The sequence below is a fragment of the Zootoca vivipara genome, chromosome 3 (genome assembly GCF_963506605.1).
Source record: "Zootoca vivipara chromosome 3, rZooViv1.1, whole genome shotgun sequence".
Lineage (NCBI taxonomy): Eukaryota > Metazoa > Chordata > Lepidosauria > Squamata > Lacertidae > Zootoca > Zootoca vivipara.
In genome coordinates, this window is record NC_083278.1 from 84,924,011 (window position 1) to 84,938,815 (window position 14,805).

General features: G+C 43.5%; 1 protein-coding gene across 4 annotated transcripts in view; it reads left to right on the top strand.

Annotated features, from left to right (window-relative positions):
- The window catches only part of DAAM2 (dishevelled associated activator of morphogenesis 2), a 217,002-nt gene that overhangs the window by 186,366 nt on the left and 15,831 nt on the right, over positions 1-14,805 (top strand). For all 4 annotated transcript variants that reach the window (XM_035108128.2, XM_035108129.2, XM_035108127.2 and 1 more), the window contains 6 exons: positions 1,866-1,972; positions 2,496-2,584; positions 3,241-3,409; positions 3,703-3,810; positions 4,920-4,980; positions 12,870-13,001. In XM_035108128.2, coding sequence (XP_034964019.1) covers positions 1,866-1,972; positions 2,496-2,584; positions 3,241-3,409; positions 3,703-3,810; positions 4,920-4,980; positions 12,870-13,001 — 666 coding nt within the window. The remainder of the gene's footprint in view (positions 1-1,865; positions 1,973-2,495; positions 2,585-3,240; positions 3,410-3,702; positions 3,811-4,919; positions 4,981-12,869; positions 13,002-14,805) is intronic.

Here is a 14,805-nt window from a genome sequence, read left to right on the forward strand (position 1 = left end):
TGGGCCATACTACCAACTTGAAGGCAGCCTTTGCTTCTTGGAATAACTGAATTTGGCTTTGAAATGTAAAACAACATCAGCTCTCCAACCTAACACTCACATCATGTTAATATGGCAATTTCCTTCATAGCTGTTGGCCTACTAAACTAAAAATAATAATTTCAGATGAACCAGTATTAATTTACTACTGTGAGGGAGGGCAGTGCTGGTCCTAAGACTTAAGAAAGAAAGAAAAACAGAAGGAAGAAAGGGTAGTGAAAAAACGTATTTAGAATTGGGGGTGAGTGAGGTAATCAATGTATCTTTTGAAAATAGTGTGCTGAGCTAGTGTAGGCTAATGTATACAAATGTGGTGGCCTCACCTGATATTTAACCTCAGCCACAAACTTATTAATTGCCCTTAGAGAAGCCACTATACTTTATTTCAGTTGCAGTTGATGCTTTGGTATGGATCTCATCTGTGCCATTATTTTTGCTATGGTTGTTCTAGTCCCTTGAACCACCAGGTCTGCAATCCTATATACATTTAACTGGGGAGTAAATCCCATTGAAGGCAGTAAGTCTTACTTCTGAGTAGATAGGCACTATGAGTTGTTTTACATGCTAAAATGAGATGAGTATCTACCAGTACCTTTGGAATGTCCTTTGACTTTCAGTTGAGCCAACCTGGGCATTATAAATATGATCAAAGAGTGGGCTATAACTCTGCTTAAATGAATAACTATTCCAAAAGCTCTTGGTTTGTACATTAGCTTGGTGTTGAGAGTATCCACAAAGAACATTGCATTCCAGTTTTCAGTGTTCTTTGGCTATTATAGCTTCCTGCACTACCATTATCACATCTATGGGTTGCTGGCATTTAAACTGCTCCTGAGTATAAAGGAGGGAATGATAAAAAGCAGAACCATTGTCTGGTGTTTCTTCCAGGCTGTTTGTTTTAGTAACTAGGGAGCTTGTGTGTGTGCGTGTGCGCGCGTGCGCTCATGTGCAGGAGCACACGCACAAACATACAAACGCTTGGCCAGGCCAGAACATTACTCCCACTAGATATGTAAAAAAAAATAAATCTGTCAACGTATGAGCTTTTAAGTTCAACACATGAATAGGAGCCTCTATTGAGCATCTGTCCAGTCACACTGATGTTGTTCATTGTCTCCCCAGGGCAAAAACATATTTAAAAGTTGTGTGTGTGTGGGGGGGGAATAGTCAAAGCTTTGTGTCTACTGGAGGATGAGTGGGCTCAACACTTTAAGGGCCAGATTGTACTTCATTTACACTCAGGGGTGCCTCTGGCCATTAAGGGAGTTCTTTATTGGACATACACTGCCTATAGCTGTTAGATATGGGAAATCCTATATGGAATTGGAAAGTATCTAATGAGGGTCACAGAGGGGAGAATCCAAGACAGAGAATCCAATCAGATGTTTCAGAAAGGTCACTCATATGACCGCAGCTGCCTTGCTTAGGAATTACAGTCAGATGGGGAATTCCAAGCAGCATTTTCTTACAGTAAGGTAAAGGGACCCCTGACAGTTAGGTCCAGTCGTGGACGACTCTGGGGTTGCAGCGCTCATCTCGCTTTACTGGCCGAGGGAGCCAGCGTACAGCTTCCGGGTCATGTGGCCAGCATGACTAAGCAGCTTTCTGGCAAACCAGAGCAGCGCACGGAAACACCGCTTACCTTCCCGCCGGAGCGATACCTATTTATCTACTTGCACTTTGACATGCTTTCGAACTGCTAGGTTGCCAGAAGCAGGGACCAAGCAATGGGAGCCCACTCCATCACACTCTCCTGCTGTCTGCCCCTTGCCCTGGTTAGTTCCCTCATGCTGTCTTTTTTTCTCCTTCCCCACCTGTGGTTCCAGCTCCTGAAGTTTGTCCCAGAGAAGAGTGATATTGATCTGCTGGAGGAACACAAGCATGAAATTGACCGCATGGCTCGGGCAGACCGTTTTCTTTATGAAATGAGCAGGTGTATATATACTACATATAAATGTCTCTGTCTCTCTGTGTGGTATAAGAGCAGGGATGTTATTCAGAGTCTCCTGTTTCCTTTTTCAGCTAAAATTGATCACAAGCCACTAATAGAAATCCCTGTATCAAGATATTGCTGGCCCAGCACTGTATAAAATGTTGCAATTCGCAACAGAGTCTGACGCCAAAGACTCATGTTGGTTTTGCCTATGAGTGCCCTTGATGGAAGGAAATATTGGAAGCCTGTTGGACTGAATAAATATATTTCTATGCATCTTGTTTTTCCTTCCTTCCTTCCTTCCTTCCTTCCTTCCTTCCTTCCTTCCTTCCTTCCTTCCTTCCTTTTCTTTTCACCATTTCAAGTGAAATGATGACTGTTAATGATGGCCTTTAGCACTCTGCTGTACTATACAGTTCCTCATCCATACCCTACAGGTTTTGTATAAATATGGACTGAGCTCATAGTGGCTTTGTTTTCTGGGGCTCCCTTGAAATATAACCCACATCTTTCGCTGCTTTAGGATCGACCACTACCAGCAGCGGCTTCAAGCATTATTCTTTAAGAAGAAGTTCCCAGAGAGGCTTGCAGAAGCGAAACCCAAAGTAGAAGGTAAAGCGAAAGTTTTCAGAGACCATTGCAGGACTTGCACAAAGATGCTGGGCTGTAGGCAACTGAGTTGTACTCAGAGTAAATGAATGAATGTATCTGAAGAAGTGTGCATGCACACGAAAGCTCATACCAAAATAAAAACTTAGTTGGTCTTTAAGGTGCTACTGAAGGAATTTTTGAATGAACCCAAGTTAGTGGTATTCATTAACTTCAATGGGTCTACTCTGAATAGGGATAGCATTGGCTGTCTTCCACTGGGTAGTGTTGCGGTCAGTGCAAGGCAACCACCGTGTGGCAGGTCACATCACAATTTTGAAAGTGTAGTTTATATTGCCTGGCTCCTCTCTGTCTCTTTCATTAGCTAGACCACCATCCTATGTGAAACCCACTCTATGTGGGTACCTCTGCCTCACTTGACAGCAAATACCAAAAAATATTTGAATGGAAACCAGAAGTTACTGTAATGAAGTTCACTGTAATGAAAAAGCTCTTTAGTGACATTCTTATACATTTCTTATTTCCGAGGGGAAATGACTGGGGCAGGGGCTGTTTGCCTTGGGACTTGGGATTTGGAAGAAGGATGGTTGCCTCACATTTGCTGATTGAAATGGCACCACTCTGTTAACTTAAGGGAATTCCTTATCTCTCTCTTTCAGCTCTTCTCCTGGCTTCCAAGGAGCTCACACGTAGTAAGCAGCTGAAGCAGCTCCTGGAAGTCGTTTTAGCCTTTGGCAACTACATGAACAAGGGCCAAAGAGGAAACGCCTATGGCTTTAAGGTCTCCAGCCTCAATAAAATAGCAGACACCAAATCTAGCATAGATAAGTAGGTTTATTTGCTTACTTGCTTGTTTATTCCTTATAAATATTTTTATCTGTTCTTCATTAAACAATCTCTGTTGGATGGGTGGCTCCATGTGTGTGTGTGTGTGTGTGTGTGTATTGTTATAAAGAAATATGTTTGCTTTTTGTTTACATGGCCTTTATTAGAGAAACACAAATGCTGATGCTTATGTAACCCTGAACTGGTGAGCCTGACTTGATGCCAGACATCTTGCATGGCATGTCAGTTATTCCCAATATCCTGTTTTTTGCCTCATTCATACCTGTTTGTCTTAGGAACATTACGTTGTTACACTACCTGATTATGATCTTTGAAAAGAACTACCTAGATATTCTAGACATGCAGTCTGAACTACAGCATCTTCCAGAAGCAGCAAAAGTCAAGTAAGTTTGGGGATGGGGCTGGCATTTAAAATTCAATGAAGGATGGGTACTAGATCATGGTGTTGACATTTGCTCATTATATATAAATCAGCAACCTGACTAGAGGCAACATATAATAAGGTGTTGTAAAATAGGTTGTTAACCTGCAGTGAAAAATGGAATATGGCCTGTACAGCATTAGGGGTTAGATGTTGTAGAATCACATGATGCTGCAGCAATAAATCTGCTAGCACATTTGCAAAGCTAAGCAGGGTCTAGTATGGTTTGAGATTGGATGGGAAACCATGTGTTGAGATTCCTGCATTGCAGGAATTTAGGCTGCATGACCCTTGGGGCCCCATCCAATTCTACAATTCTACGTTTCTATGAAATAATTGCCACTTTTTATAGCCCAGTATACTATTGCATGAAAAGCCAAAAGCTCTAGTTATCTCTTGCTTGGATTACTGCAGTGCTCTCTATGTGGGGCTACCTTTGAAGGTGACCCGGAAACTACAACTACTGTTTATCAGCTCCATCCGGTACGCAGGCTGAGACCCTACCTGCCCGCGGACTGTCTTGCCAGAGTGGTGCATGCTCTAGTTATTTCTAGCCTGGACTACTGCAATGTGCTCTTATGTGGGGCTACCTTTGAAGGTGACCCGGAAACTACAACTAATCCAGAATGCGGCAGCTAGACTGGTGACCGGGAGCAGCCGCCGAGACCACATAACACCCGTCTTGAAAGACCTACATTGGCTCCCAGTACATTTCCGAGCACAATTCAAAGTGTTGGTGCTGACCTTTAAAGCCCTAAACGGACTCGGTCCAGTGCCTCCCCCATTTCAGTTATCCAGAGGCTGAAAGGCTTATTCTCTTCTGAATAGTGTGGGATCTTGCATGTAAGTGCAAGCAGCCCGGGGTCTGAACCCTCCTATTAAAAGCTCACGCAACACAGAATGGACCTCTTCCTGCCACCTCTAAAGCATCTGGTGTAGGGCTGGGGCCGGAGGCAGCATACCAGACTGGATGGACCAGCGATCTTTACTGCCTCACCAGTTCCTGTATTCCCATGTAACACTGCCCTTTTTGTTTTCAACTGCTGTATGTCTCTCTCTGTCTCCTTGCAGCCTGGTGGAGCTGGAGAAGGAAGTGAACAACATAAAGACCGGATTGAAAGCTGTTGAAGCTGTAAGTATTTCGTGGTTTCCAAATACTCACTTGGGATCTCGGGCACTGTGTTTTTGGTGAGAGAAGAACGAGCTTTTCTTCTTTTGTCAAGCACAGCCTGTTTCCCTAAAACCGTCTCCCGTAGGCCTGGACTGATGATATTACCAGATGTACCCCTTAAGAAAGTTGTTTGATCTGCTACTGAGAGTTGGGGGAATGGGAGTTTGACAAATGGCATGCCCTAAAAATGTTGGAACACTTGCTTTTGCTTCTTTCAGAGAGGTTTGGTCTCTGAGCAGGTGTTTGGTGTGGCCTCTGTGGACAGGTCTGAACGGGTGGGGTGTAGTCTATGTATCAAAGCATTTAGCAGCAGACAAAACATCTGCCAAGGGGGGAGAAAGGCAAGGAAGCAAGCAGGTATGGAACTGGTGGCCACACAGCTGTACGGTGCTGCAATACAACCAAGGATGGGGGAAGACACTGATTCAATTTGTACTTGGCAAAGCTACCTGATTCACTTTTTCAATATTTGAATTGAAGCTCAGCCATCCCTCAAAATTTGCACTTCCAGAATTTCGTGATGCAGTTCTGCAGCCAAGTAATTGAATAAAAATGCATATAATAAACATGCATTTAAATGCATGCTTGTGAAAATAATATTTAAAAAATGCTCTTTATTAGGGGAAAATGCTTTGCAAAAAATGTGTCTATTAACAGACATCCACACTAAAATACTAAAGGGAAGTCCATTGCTAGATCTTTTGCAATGACTATCTTACACTTAGGAACCTGTAGTAACTTTCTGTGGCACTTGTAGCTCTGTGAATGAGATGTCCCTTGCTGGGAATCCCTGTAGGCCAATCTGCTGAGAGTTGACTTTATTATTTTATTTTATTTTATATTTTGTTTTGTTTTGTTTATTTTTACTCTGCCTTTTCCCTAATGGTACTCAAGGTAAAAATGTAGAAAAAGCAATCATTTAAAAATAAAATAAATTAAACATCAATATAAAACTATATACAGTACATATAAAAAATCTGTTTAAAGCATGAAAACAATTACAATAAAAATAGCACGGCACCAGCTCTTTCATTAAAAGCTGTCAGTTCTCAAAAAGAAGAAGGTCTTCACCTGCCAGCAGAAGGACAATGAGGGAGCTAGTCTAGTTTCTCCAGGGAGGGAGTTCCAGAGTCTGAGAGCAGCAACCAATGGGGCCCAAGATCCTTCAAGTAGCAGAGGACAGGTGGAACATTGTCTCTCACACCAAACATGGCTTATTTTCCCTTTGTGCACCACAGGCTAATGCAGCCTGGCATGTAGCTGCCTTACACCAGCTTGTTCTGTCCATCAGACTCAGTATTGTCTACTACTCTTGTCATGTCCAGGGCCTTGGGCAGAGATATTTCCCATCCTATTCTGTATGCAAAACACTTGCTTTACCTGTGAGCTGTGGTTCCTGCCCTCACTTCCCTAGTACATTTCTAGTTCAGTGGAGTATGCGTGCATAATTGAGCAGGGAAGGTACCTTGTAGTTGGTTGTTCAAAACAACCACAGAGAGAATTGGCTGCCTACTTTCTAGGGAGTGGCTCAGTGCTTTCGTTTTCTACCCAGTGTTATATACCGTGTTTCTCATATTATAAGACATGTCTTATATTTATTTTTTCCCTCAAAAAACACACTATGGCTTATTTTCAAGGGGTGTCTTATTTTTTTCCTCCTCCTCCTGCCGCGGCCCACATTGCTGCTGCGCCTATCACTATGTCTTATTTTTGGGGTATGGCTTATATTCCTTGAATGCTTAAAATCCTGCTATGGCTTATTTTATGGGTATGTCTTAAAATATGAGAAACAGGGTACTTGGGGCAATCACTGTAGAGTTCTGTTACTACAAGCCCTGTGAATAGAATCACACTGGACAAACAAGGAATGGAGCCAACGGGCTTTTGCAAAACAGAAAGACTCAGTCATACTGGTTCTTCTCTAGGGGATTGTGGTCTGGTGAACTGAATGTAGGACCTAGAGCCAAGAACACCTACTTTCTCCTCTTGGCTGTCCACTGGCTTTTCTGTGTGGCCTTCATAAAGTCATGCTACTTCTGCCTCCCACCTGTGATTTGGGATGACTCTCTATCACAATTGCTGTTGCAGCAAAAATACGTCAAGCAGCAAGAACTAAACATAATTGCAAGGCTAAATTATGACATTGTAAAGTTTATCACCCAGTTCATTTTATCTTAGTACATATTAATATTACATATTAGAATAGAATAGAATAAATATTTGTTGTCATTGTCCCCTTGCGGGAACAACGAAGTTGAATTATTTGTCTGCAAACACTGGGACTGCTTTAAATAATCTCCCCAACTGAAGATTCATCTATGTAGGGTACTTTGGAAAGAGTGTTATATTTATGCAAAATTTAATGTATGGATCTACTTCAAATGTTACAGATATAGTTTTAGTAACGTACTCAGCATGGGTCTGTGACACATTACCAACTAATCCTGCAGTGTGTGTGTGTGTGTGTGTGTGTGTGTGTGTGCAGCACTGGGTGTGGACCAAACACAGAATTTTACATTCATTCTCCCTGGACTGGAGAACATTATTGCTCCTGCATGAATAGCTGGTGACATCAAGAGTATCTCAATATGCTGGATAGCCAGGGAGTTAAGGTGCCCTCTCATTCTCTCACTCCTGAGCATGGGGAGTCAAGTGGTGGAACCAAGTATCCCCTGAATACACCCCCCCCCCCATTTACACTGTAAATAAATGACTTCTCTCAGTTTGCAGGTTCAAGATCACTGTCAGTTGACTCAAAACATAATGTTAATGGGTTTTTAAATAAAATGCTATTGGAGCTGGCCTTTTTAGTTACAGTCCTAACATAACATGATCTTGTAGTAACTTCTGGAGCATGTGATGCAAGGACTAGAATGATAGAGTTAGAAGGCATCTTGTCAGTCACCTGGTCCAACCTCCTGAGGATGCAGGAAACCTACTATTTCAGCATCCCTGAGAAGTGGCCATCCAGCCTCTGCTTAAAGTCCTCTAATGAAGGAGTCCACCACCTTCTTGATAGAGCTTGTTCCACTGTCTTCATCCTTTTTCTTGCAGCTTGAATCCACTGGCTTGGGTCCTGCTTCTGGCAAGAAAAAACAAATTGGTTCCATCACTTAAATGCATTAAGCCAACAGTTGGCTGAGTGTGGTGTGCAAGCCAAGCCATTGGAAACACTGCTCAGTGCTCGCTTCCACAGAATGAAATACTGTTCAGTGTGCATTTTCAAATCTCAAGTTTCATGTGGATTCACAGCGGTTGTGGCAGAGCCAGTTTGCATGATAAATATTGAGGAGGTCGCTCTCAAGTTCTGACTTTGTTCCTTGACAAGCTCGCCCCACCCCTCTCCAGCAGGCACATTTCCCCTTGCATGCTAAGAAAGCGCTGTGTGCCTAGAGCTGCTCTGTGTTGGCTGTTTCAGGCATCCAAGAAATTACAGGATAGTTGCAGCTGTTGAGTGATAAACCATAGATTCGGTTTGGTTTCAAGCTTGTGAGTTGTTTGCCCAGTGTCCTTGCAGTACCTTCTCCTTCCCTTCCTTGGGCAACATCTTTTTCCCATTCATACACCCCTCCCTCCCACCTCTGTTTAGCCTTGGCAGCCAGCACCTCCCCGTCTTGCTCATTCATTTCACTGCTCCCCCCACCCACTTTTGGCATGTAAAAATGCAGCACTATAGCAACAATGGAAGGTCCTTGTTGGGAGGGGACTTGACGGGGGGGGGGGGAAGGTGCAACTCTTGACTGCGTTCCAGCGTGTTCTCGCCACAGTCCTGGCTCTGACAGTTGAGAGGGCTCTTCAAAGCTCCTTATTACAAACACAGGGCTAAAAATAGGTTCACAGTCAGCTGCTCAACAGAGGCACTTTGTAATCCTTCACTTCCCAGGGCTGGCAGCACCATTTTAAAAAATGAGACTTGAGTCCAGCTCTGAAAAACTTCACAGAGTGAAGCAGGCAATGCAAAGTATATCAAAATGCAAATTCATAAACACTCTCCATTCTCTGTGAGCCCTGCCAGGGCATCCATCTGCCTTGTTGTCAACTGTGTTTGTGGCTTTTACTGCGAGTACTTGTGTTTCTTTTCTAAAACCTCTGATAGTGTAGATCAGGGGCCAGCAAACTTTTTCAGCAGGGGGCTGGTCCACTCTCCCTCAGACCTTGTGGGGGCCGGACTGTATTTTGGAAAAAAATAAAAATGAACGAATTCCTATGCCCCACAAATAACCCAGAGATGCATTTTAAATAAAAGGACACATTTGAGAAGCCAAGTTGCAGGGAACCAGGTAGAGGGCCTTCTTGGTAGTGGCGTCCGCCCTGTGGAACGCCCTCCCATCAGATGTCAAAGAGAAAAACAGCTACCAGATTTTTAGAAGACATCTGAAGGCAGCCCTGTTTGGGGAAGCTTTTAATGTTTAATAGATTATTTTATTTTTCTGTTGGAAGCCGCCCAGAGTGGCTGGGGAAACCCAGCCAGATGGGCGGGGTATAAATAAAATATTATTTATTTATTTATTTATTTATTTATTTATTTATTTATTTATTTATTATTCTACTCATGTAAAAACATGCTGATTCCCGGTCTGTCCACAGGCTGGATTTAGAAGGTGATTGGGTAGTTTGGGTACCCCTGGTGTAGATTTTTTGAGCACAGTGTCCTAACTTTCACTTCTGAATTTTGCAACTCCTGGTGTGAGTTGTTGTTCAGCAATACCTGGAGAGCCAGAGCGCCCCCCCCCCAAAAAAACCCTCTGCCATCTTAAAGACAATATCCAATGCCCCAAACAATCCCAGCACAAGATAATGCTTCAGTTAAAACTAGGGGGTATTAGTAAGCCATTACTGTAGGCAGTATCTTTCTTACAGAAGGAAAATATTCCCTGCCCTGAGGATCTTGCAGTCTAAATGCTGAGAGGAAGAGATTGGAGAAAGAGAGAGGGTGGCATGGGTAGCTAGCTAACCCCGACAAAGCACAATTAAAGGTTTCCGGGGCTCCCAGCTCTAAATGTGAACAACCCTAAAATATTTCCATGTATTTGTTTCTTCTTTGTTTCTTCCGTCTGCATCCCACCAGATTCCAAGGAACTGAAGGTGACATAAATGGAGGTTACCTCTCTCCATCCTCTAGGGATGGGCAGATCACATCATTTCTGGCCCTAGTCAGTTTTTCAGATGTTAACTCATATGTCCTTTCCATCCCATTTCTGTATTAATTTGTGATTTAAAAATATATATATAAAATTTGAATACATGTTTAAACACATCCTTGAACATGTATTTTATCACAACTTGTGTATTTAAGTATGCAGTTTTCATAATGGAAACCCAGGAAACTTCTATTTGACCCTCTTATCTTCACAACAACCTTGTGAGGCCGATTAGACCAGCGTTTCTCAACCGCTGTTCCGCGGCACACTAGTGTGCCGTGAGACGCTGGCTGGTGTGCCGCGACGTGCGGCGACAGGAAGGGCGATTTGCATTGTCACATGCCTGGCGGCCGCCAATAAAAAACACTGACCCGCCGGAAAGGAACCCGGGAGGGTGGTTTTAGACAAACTTAAAGAAGCTGGCTGGATCAGCTCAACCTGAAACTTGCTGAGCAAAGGATTGTGCTGGCAGAGAAATCAGCGGCTTGTGAAGCCTTATTACAGGAGATTGCAACCAACACAGCAATTGGCAAGTGTTTCTTACAGTCATAATTATATAGTCAATATAGGGCGGCACAGAGTTAATTTTTTAAACTTTTTAAATGGTGGTGTGCCTCGTGATTTTTTTCATGGAACAAGTGTGCCTTGGCCCAAAAAAGGTTGAGAAACACTGGATTAGACTAAGAGTGTATGATGGGCCCAAGGCTTCTTATTGAGCTGCATGACAAAAGGGCATTTGAGGCCAGGTCTCACCCTGTTTCACAATCTCAAGCAGCTTAAGGTGTTCAAAAGTCAGTCTGTGCTCGCTCAGTTGTGAGATCCAGTTCTCAAGGTGCTCATTACTGTTCTAGGCAAATAAGTCCATTTGGCAGGTAACCTGAATATGGAAGTTCAAGGCATGACCAAACTGCACATGCTGAGAATTACAATCTCAAAAAAAGAGAGAGAAGTGGAAGGCAAACCACTATCTGATTAATGATTACCGATACTTTCATTTGGTTTGGAAGAGATCCAGCGTGCTATAATGGTTCACAAAGGCAACAGAACACCCAGAGGTTAGAGCTTATGCCATGCCCATTGTCAAGCCTTGTTGTGAATGGGGCTGCTTTGAAAGGAAGAGCAAGGAGCACTTGATACTGTCCTTGACTGACCTCCTGAGGTCATTCAAAGCACTGACAAGTTTGTTAAGAAAGAAACGTTTTCTTCCAAATCCCATTGGTGTATGTTGTTGTTGTTGTTGTTGTTTAGTCGTTTAGTCGTGTCCGACTCTTCGTGACCCCATGGACCAGAGCACGCCAGGCACTCCTGTCTTGCACTGCCTCCCGCAGTTTGGTCAAACTCATGTTCGTAGCTTCGAGAACACTGTCCAACCATCTCGTCCTCTGTCGTCCCCTTCTCCTAGTGCCCTCAATCTTTCCCAACATCAGGGTCTTTTTCAAAGATTCCTCTCTTCTCATGAGGTGGCCAAAGTATTGGAGCCTCAGCTTCACGATCTGTCCTTCCAGGGAGCACTCAGGGCTGATTTCCTGAAGAATGGATAGGTTTGATCTTCTAGCAGTCCATGGGACTCTCAAGAGTCTCCTCCAGCACCATAATTCAAAAGCATCAATTCTTCGGCGATCAGCCTTCTTTATGGTCCAGCTCTCACTTCCATTGGTGTATGTAGTCTTTCCCTTTTGTTACAATATGAAATAAAAGTGAAAGTTGGGTACTTTAGACTCTGAATTTCCTTCATTGTTTTGATGTGCTGGGAAATACCCTGTGTGTGTGTGTTACCCTTAGCTCTTGCCAAGTGATTCAGGAATGTGCTGTTGTGGTTGTTGTTTTTAAAAAGGTCTTGTTTAATGGAAGGGAAAAGGATCTTTTCCTTGATAATGTTAAATTATGCTGTCTCATATTGTCTTATGTTAGGCTTTGCTTTGTCTGCAGTGTTTTTGTTTCCTGTCTACTTAATGTTCCTCTTTGCTTCAGTCTATTCCCAGGCCTTCCATCTCTTGCCCCCTCCCCTTTCATCACCACCACTCTGATTTCACTGTGTACCACTGGTATCCAAGATGGTACCCTCTAGTTGTTGTTGGACTCCAACTCCCATCAGCCCCAGGCATTATGGCCAATGGCTAGGGATTATGGGAGAGCACTGTGCATGCCTGTGCACACACACAGAGAGACATATTCAGGGAACAGCTATGAGACAGCCAGGCCTTCCCAGACTCTCCTATGGCAATGAATCATGTGAGTTGGAAGGGACCACAAGGATCATCTAATTATACAATAGCCTGCAGTGCAGGAATTTTTTGCCCAACATGGGGCTGAAACCCACAACCGTAATGGCCCCTGGATATGCTAGTTGCTGAGCGCCCGAGCAGAATATTTCTTGCATGTTTGCCTGTATATCTCTGTAAATAAAGAGACTAGATACTTGATTTTAAAAACAAAACAAAACGAACAGCTCCTGAAGATTAAGGGCCAGAGCCAGGAGGACAGGTAGGTCTCGACCTGTGAACATAGGAATCAATGGTAGAAATTTGATTTGAATTGCTATGTGCTTTGCCACCAGGAATGTTTAAGAAGTGGCTTGTTTTGTATGTCTCAAGCCTTGCTGCTTCCAAAGCTGCCCAGCAGACACATGGTTGATTGGTCTTAGGAGTGTGGCTGCACCTGTTTTAATAATTTCGCCAGTCAGTTGCTCTGATCTTCCTCTTTTCTTAGGAGCTGGACTACCAGAAGAGACGTATGCGGGAAGCTGGTGATAGATTTGTCCCTGTCATGGGCGACTTCATCACTGTAGCCAGTTTTAGCTTTTCAGAGCTGGAAGACCTTCTGAACGATGCAAAGGATAAGGTAGGAAAATGCTTTTAAAATGTTTGTTCTTTGATACGGTCCTCCAACGCAAAACACATACGAGGCATGTAACTTTGTTTTCATTTTTAATGGGCTGTTGCACAGAGCACATATATCTGTTCTTCACTGAGAAAGGAATCTTGTCTGCAGAAATGAATGGGAGAATGGGTGGCTCTTTAAAGGTCTGTAATTATTGTTTGAATGGCACGTTTGATTAGACAAAGGTACAGAACTGCTGTGATAATGCAACTTACCTGCAACATCCCAATCTAAATACATCCTCCAGTAACAATTGGATAGGCCATGGGTAGGCAAACTAAGGCTCGGGGGCCAGATCCAGCCCAATCACCTTCTAAATCGGGCCCGCGGACGGTCCGGGAATCAGCATGTTTTTACATGAGTAGAATGTGTACTTTTATTTAAAATGCATCTCTGGGTTATTTGTGGGGCATAGGAATCCATTCATTCCCCCCCCCCATATATTCCGGCCTCTCACAAGGTCTGAGGGACAGTGGACCAGCCCCCTGCTAAAAAAGTTTGCTGACCCCTGGGATTGGCTAACTTTTGATCTCCAGATCTAATTTCCCTTCCAAATATCTAGTACGCAGTGACCCTGTTAGCCAAGATGGGTTCAGTAGACCCAAATGTACCATTCGTAGGATACTTCTGGAAAGACAGGAAAGCACTGAAGAACTAAAACTGTGATAGCTAGCAAGTTGCATATATTGGAAACTGGGGCTGGTATTAGCTTCCCAACGTATCGCCTGGAGCAAAACAGACACTTCTTTTTCCACCTGATAACCTCTGTGTTCGGAGAGAAGCATGTACATCATGTCCCAAGAGGCAAACTGTAAAGCAGCAGAAGAGTAGACCTTCAATTTATTTTCTCCTGACCAGAAGTTGGCACTAAGCCTTCAGTATCTAGGGTGGGGAAGAAACATAAGAAAACAGTATAAAGGCACGAGAATGTTTAAAGGAGAACAAGTCATAATGTAAACAAGGTGTAACAATGGCAAACGTGTCCTGGTTTGCTAGTGTGATAAAGGCAGCTAATAGCACCAAGTAAGTCTGTTACACCTTGGCCCATTTTTTCTCTTTTATGTAAGGAGCTTGAAAAAACACGGGCTCTTTTGGTGTTGTGGTAGAACTTTGCCTGAGTGGCTTGGTTTCCTGATTTTCAGCCACTTCACATTACAGCTGAAGTTGGTGCTTTCTACTATAAGTTGATCGCATCGCATCACACCCCTCGATGCTTTGGGCCGTTATTGTCTCTGCAACATGTGAAATGCCCCTTCTTTCGCAGGCTCCATCATACAGGAATTCATATTTTGGGGAGCCACTGTTCTCCAACTCAGCCTTGTAGGACCGACTGTGTTTTGTGCTAGAGCCCTGATATCTACCTACTGGAGTTTGGTGCAAAGGAATAAAAGAATTCTGAGCCCAGGAGTTTGTTTTAAATGACGAATATGCATTGAGCTTACACACTTCTTCCATACAAAAGCCCCCTCCTGCGGGGGGTCGTTTAGTTGTTGCCTTTCTTAAACAATTGAGAGCAAGTAATCCTTGCTGATCTACTTCAGATCACCCAGAGACCCACCAGCAGATCCCAGGCTACCTTCTGCTCAGCCCAGATGCTTTATGAGCCCTTCAGCCTTGTGCTCTCATCCATTGCATCTGTTGGGGTTGTGGAAATTATTTTCCCGTGCCATCTGATGTACAGCTGTTATTCACCTCACTTTTACTTTGCTAGCGAGTCTGTTTCAAATAGTCACTGTGCACTATTAGGAACATGGCTGCTAGTGCC